Consider the following 5,773-nt stretch of genomic DNA (forward strand, 5'->3'; position numbering starts at 1 on the left):
CTTCTATGAACTGTCTATAGTAACTTGTCACATCTAAGAAACCCCAAATCTTCATAGACGTAGCCGGTCTAGGCCAACTCTAAACATCTTAATCTTTTTGAGATCAACTCTAATACCCTTGATAGGTACCACATGATTCAAGAAAAATATTGAATTCAAACCAAAACTCAAATTTGGAGAACTTGGCGTACAATTTCTTATTCTTTAAAATTTGAAGCACGATTCTTAAATTTTGCTCGCATTGTTCCCTACTATAGGAATATATAAGAATTTTATCAGTAACAATAATGTCGAAGGAATATAAATACAACTTGAGCACACAGTTCATCAAATCAATAAAATTTGCCAGTGAGTTTGTCCAACATAATGATATGACAAGAAACTCATAGTGCTCATAAATCGAATCCTGAAAATCATCTTGAAAATTGGGCTTTAATCTTCAGCCCGTGATATACCACCCTTAAATCCACATTTGAAAAGATTGTGGCACCCTACAATTGATCAAATGGATTATTACGAGACAAAAGATACTTGTTCATGACAATAACCTTGTTTAATTGTCTATAATCAATGCACATACATTGATGTCATCCTTCTTTTTCACAAACAAGACAAGAGCACTCGAGGCTTGTCTCGGTCTAATGAACTTTTTGCACAACAGATCTTGCAACTGTTTTTTCAATTCCTTCAAATCAATAGGTATCATCCTATAAGGTGGAATACCAATGGATTGAGTATCTGGTATTAAATCAATACTAATGGCGGAAAAAAATTGGATTGAGTACCATGTATTAAATCAACATCAAAATGTCTAGGTGAGGTGGAATATTAGGCAAATTAAATAGGGAATACATCAGAAAACTCCCTAACCATATGCGTAAAATTGTTTGAAGAACCGAAAAATCATTTTCTCAAACAGTTGGGGAAATTTTACAAAATACTCAACTGGCAAATTCTCCTCCATTCCTGAATTCACAATTTCACTTGCAAAGTTCTTTTAGAGAATCAAGCAATGGGGGCAGTTACGACGGTATTGATAGCAATAGGCGGAGTAATATTAGGTTGGATTACCATAGAAATTGCCTGTAAGCCTTGTCTTGAAAAGGGTCGTGATGCCATTGATCACAACCTTCATCCGGATTACGACCCGGATGATCAAGACAACAACATACGTGCTCCTTTGAATCTTAACCCGGATCCAGACTCGAATCCATCTGAGCATCCGGATTCTACTACTCCTCCTTTGATCAAAAGTGTCTGATCTGTTGGTGACCCGAACCCACAATTTTAAAGTTGGGTGAAATTAAAGTTGCTTATTTGCTCTTTCCTAATGTGTTTCGTCTTTTATGCATACAATTAGACTGGAATGGTTTGTTCTGACATGTTATTTTCTCTCTTATTGTCTTTTTAGTTAGATTGTGATAATAGATTTCAAAAAGTTGTTGAATTTATTAGCTATGTTTACTTAGCTATATGAATCGATTAATTGCGTCTCAATCCGAAGCTAGTGTTGGTTCACCTTTTTGCCAAGTGCAGAAGCAGAACCTTATCGCTATAGACATCACCATTCAGACTCAAGATATTTGAAAACATGTCACAAACTGTGATATAACTTAACAATGTATAGCTGCCCACTTTCATTCTTGTGATAGAAGGAAAGTAAAACAAACAAATTGAAACTCGAGTATTATTTTTGGATTCATCTCTAGGACAAAGTATACATATCCTACTAGATCACTAAGAATTGTTTTGTTCAGCACGATGGCTAAGAACATCGAATATATCAGATCCTATGATTTATAAATCAAATAAGAAAATTGAAATAGTAGAGAGGAATACATCATTCATTCTTGGAATCGCATTCAACAATGAAGCTTATCAAAACAAGGTACTCCAGTTTAAAGACAATTACTTGACACCAGCTGCATATATATACCAAATTAAGGCTCAAAGAAGAATCACCCAAGCAACATGCTGTGAAATTTCTACATAGAAATCCTTGATTATCCAGTTTTACAAGCTAATCAAACCGTAACAGAATACAGCCTGCAACTGCTCACCCAGAATAAGCCCTAAAATCTGTTAAGAGACCTATTTCAACCTTCAGGTGTAGCGTTTCAATGGATCAGAGGCCTTGCCAGATCTAGCATCAGTCCAGGCTTTTGCAATCGTCTTCTTCATTTCCTCATCACCATCCTCATACATGTTCTGCAAAATGAAACATCACTCATCACATACACATTGAAATAAAGAAAGGAACTCCAAAGAAGTGAGAAGTCCACAAATCAAATACTGTGAACGAGCTCATACCTTCATCATATCCATAATTCCTGCCATGGGGTCTTTTTCTTTGTCCAAACTAGGCTTGAGCTGCAGGATAACAAGCATGACTTATTAAACAAAAACCATAATCAAAAAGTGAAAAATGAATCCCATGGAACTGTTAATAACCTTGTCCTCTTTGTAATGCAAATCCAACCAGTTCCCTTTGGAGGCTTTGAACAAGGTGATGACAACCCTTGTGGGTTTCACAAGAACCTTACATTTCTCAGGTACAATCTCTTTGTTCAATTTCGGCAAGGAGAAGCGATAGTTCTTTCCATGTACATCATGAAACTTGGCATCAAAAGACATAGGCTTGAAATCTGTCTCCATTTTCTCCTGATCTACTCCTTCCAATGATAAATAAATCTGCATAAGAGAAAAATAAGCCATCAGACGAGACAAAGAGTAAAATCAATGAAGGCGTTGCAAGAGTTCAAAAATCCCGAAATGGTAGAGAACTGATTGGAATTTTATAATTGAAGTAAAAACCCTTTGCAATGGTTAAGCAAGTATCTCACACATTTAAATGGATACAGGGGTTCAATCTTATAGCTCTGACTGAAGATATCGTACCTTCACTTTGTCATTGTCCTGATCCCAACTGAAGGATGAAACAGAGACATAGTTCAGTGATGGGTTATGGATCACCTTTGCTGCAGTTAAAACTGGAGCTGGTATTTGCGAAGATGACACTGAAGCACCATCTTTTGACAGCTGCAGAACAGAAAAAACGTTAAGACTTGAAATATCATTGTACAAATGTCAAACTTGTTCGCACAATACCTTGCACTTAAGAACAGATTGAAAAGAGCTGCTAAACTCTTTTCTGTATAACATGATTCAAGAAGGATGTTTCATGTCAAATTAAATGCGCTATTGCCTCATTTGTCATAATCTTAATATCTAATTTGATAAGAAACAGCAAAAACTTGGATATGATGCAGGTAGACTTTTAACAGTACAATTTTCTAATCTCATTCATGTATCCCTCATCCATTTATCGAATAAATATAACCTCGTAAAGAATCAAAAAATGAAAATAACGATCAACCAGTATATCCTGAAATTGTATTTTGCAGCTGTGCATCTTGTTACCTTACATAATCACCAGAGAAGTTTTACACAACCAGAGTCATCATGCTTAGCAATAGGTTTGGGATTTCAAAATTATTAAAGGTGAAATGTTTTGAATTAAATACTCCACGAAATGTCTAAGAATATAAAAATATCATGAAAATAAAAAAACAATTACATAAAAGTGAGTAGTTAGAATATCATAGCAATTTTACTAGTAAAAAAATCAATATGTACTAGTAATTGTTTATGGTCCAAGGGAGTAAGGAACTCATAAAGTAAAATGATACTTCAAATTCTTTTTGTTGTCATTGCTGGACTACAATAGAAATGTTTCAACCAAGTCTCACGGAACAAAAAGCTTCCAAGTTTTTTATATCTAAAATATTGATGGTGTTCAATATTTAGGCTATAAATAGAGTAGATGTATGCAGCTCAAAGAGAATGTTATGTCAAAGCTTCAAGCCTAAAACATCCGATAGAACATACTGTTAACAATCACGATAAAAACAAATCAAACACACTTCTAAGCATCACATGTCATCACAAATTTGAAAGCAAATTAGGTGATGTAAACTAAAAAATCAAGTTGGATTACATTTTGACCCAGCTGGTTACACTAGTTAGATTCCTGTTTTGACCCGAATGTTTGATGGGTCATTTTGAGTTCGATCTATTAGGTCAAATCAACAAACTAGTCATTACCCAACCGGTTGAAATACCGGACCGATAGGGGGTTTGGGATGATTTTGCTCCTACCTAGTATTCATTTCAAGATACTAGACTAGAACCATTGACTTCTAAAAGACTAAAACAGCCACCTGATGCAATTACAGCTGCTTCATCCACTTTTGTATTACAAGAACCCATTCTACAATCACTAAATCATCTAGAAGTCACAGAAATTAAATCACTAACAACAAGAAGCATATACGGATTCCTTGATACAGCTTTCAGAGGACTTCATGAGCATCCATGCTATCATAATTTCCCAAACCCCCTCTCATTTTATTGAAGGGAGCCATCAGGTGAGACTTAAGAACCTTACCTTAACCAAAAATAAAAAAACCTATAGTTTTCTACACAATAGTTGTCCTAAAATGAAACCAATCATGAGACAACAACATACCCTGTGAAATCCCACTTGTGAGGTCCGGAGAGAATATAATGTATGCAAGCCTTACCACTACTTCATGGAGGTATTATATACGGAAGACCCTTGGCTCGAGTAACAACAAATCAAACAAATCAGAGTAAATATGAAAAGGATAAATGTGCCCTTTAACTTGACATTATTTCACATTTATACTCTCCCAACTTTGAATGCGTACAAGTAGACACTTAAATTTATATAAAGTTGAACAAGTAACCCATGAGTCCTATGTGACATAATACATTAGGGACACCAAGTAGGACACAAATTGTCATGTAGGATTTGTGTTAATTTGTTCAATTTTATACAAATTTAAATGCCTACTTGTGTAATCGGGGGTGATAAATGCAAAATGAGGTCAAGATAAAGGATGTATTATGTTGAAAATGAATCATGCTAAACTAGTACCATTTCAACCTAGTAATTAAGTTACTCCATTTTAGCTCACTATACCATCTTAAAGGGAAAAAAACTACTCACTTAAAAATACAGATACACAGACTAACAACAATAGTGGAAATGGAAATAGTAAGTGACTAGTAAGAATATAATAAGTGAAAATTAAAAAAAAAAAAAAAACCTTCTCCAAGTTACGAATCTCAGAGGAAATAAGAGAAAGCACACGAGGCCGTTTGGCTATGCTGTGAAGCTGCTGAAGTTCCTCCAAGTCCAAAGCTAAATCGTTTGCTGCCATTTTCTACTTTCTTCTTCCTTCAATAAATAAAATCAAATGTGAATTCTGGGTTTTGGAAGACTTTTGAGGTTATTTTAGTTTTAGCATAAGTAAGCATAGAAAATGCTAGATGATAGAAGGAAAGTTGAGGAAGCTTCCAGACCCTAATGGCTCGTAAATGTGTGTTAATGGGCTGGGCGTTCCATTCATCCAAATTTAGCCGGCCTGGCTCATTCGGAAGCCTCATAATGTATACTATACTCCCTGTGTCCAATCAATTGAAATTGACATTTGATGATGTTTTATTGTGAAATTTAGATTACTTTTTTTTTATATCTTTTAAAGAGAAAAATATTTTTTGTGTGGTCTCGAATATAAATTCGAAACGGGCTTAGCCCATGAGGCCGGCTCAAGCCAATCTGTTATTAGGGTAGGGTTGAGCTATGATTTTTCAAGTTCATTTAAAACTAGGGCTTATAAGTTCGATTCATATAAGTCTTTGGTCCTTGAGGCTTGATCGGGGCCGGACCGGGGTTGTCCCATGGGTC

At 35.2% G+C, this 5,773-nt stretch overlaps 1 protein-coding gene across 1 annotated transcript; it reads right to left on the reverse strand.

Moving 5' to 3' along the window:
• Positions 1 to 1,823: 1,823 nt before the first annotated feature.
• LOC125835976 (uncharacterized) lies at positions 1,824 to 5,365 on the reverse strand. The gene is made up of 5 exons (XM_049515070.1): positions 5,133 to 5,365; positions 2,899 to 3,039; positions 2,452 to 2,691; positions 2,311 to 2,370; positions 1,824 to 2,208 (listed from the first exon to the last, which is right to left on the reverse strand). The coding sequence occupies exons 1-5, from the start codon at positions 5,244 to 5,246 to the stop codon at positions 2,104 to 2,106; spliced, it is 660 nt and encodes a 219-aa protein (XP_049371027.1). The 5' UTR covers positions 5,247 to 5,365; the 3' UTR covers positions 1,824 to 2,103.
• Positions 5,366 to 5,773: the final 408 nt, after the last annotated feature.

The sequence above is a fragment of the Solanum verrucosum genome, unplaced genomic scaffold, assembly GCF_900185275.1.
Source record: "Solanum verrucosum unplaced genomic scaffold, falcon-dt-bn FXZP01000208.1, whole genome shotgun sequence".
Taxonomy (NCBI): domain Eukaryota; kingdom Viridiplantae; phylum Streptophyta; class Magnoliopsida; order Solanales; family Solanaceae; genus Solanum; species Solanum verrucosum.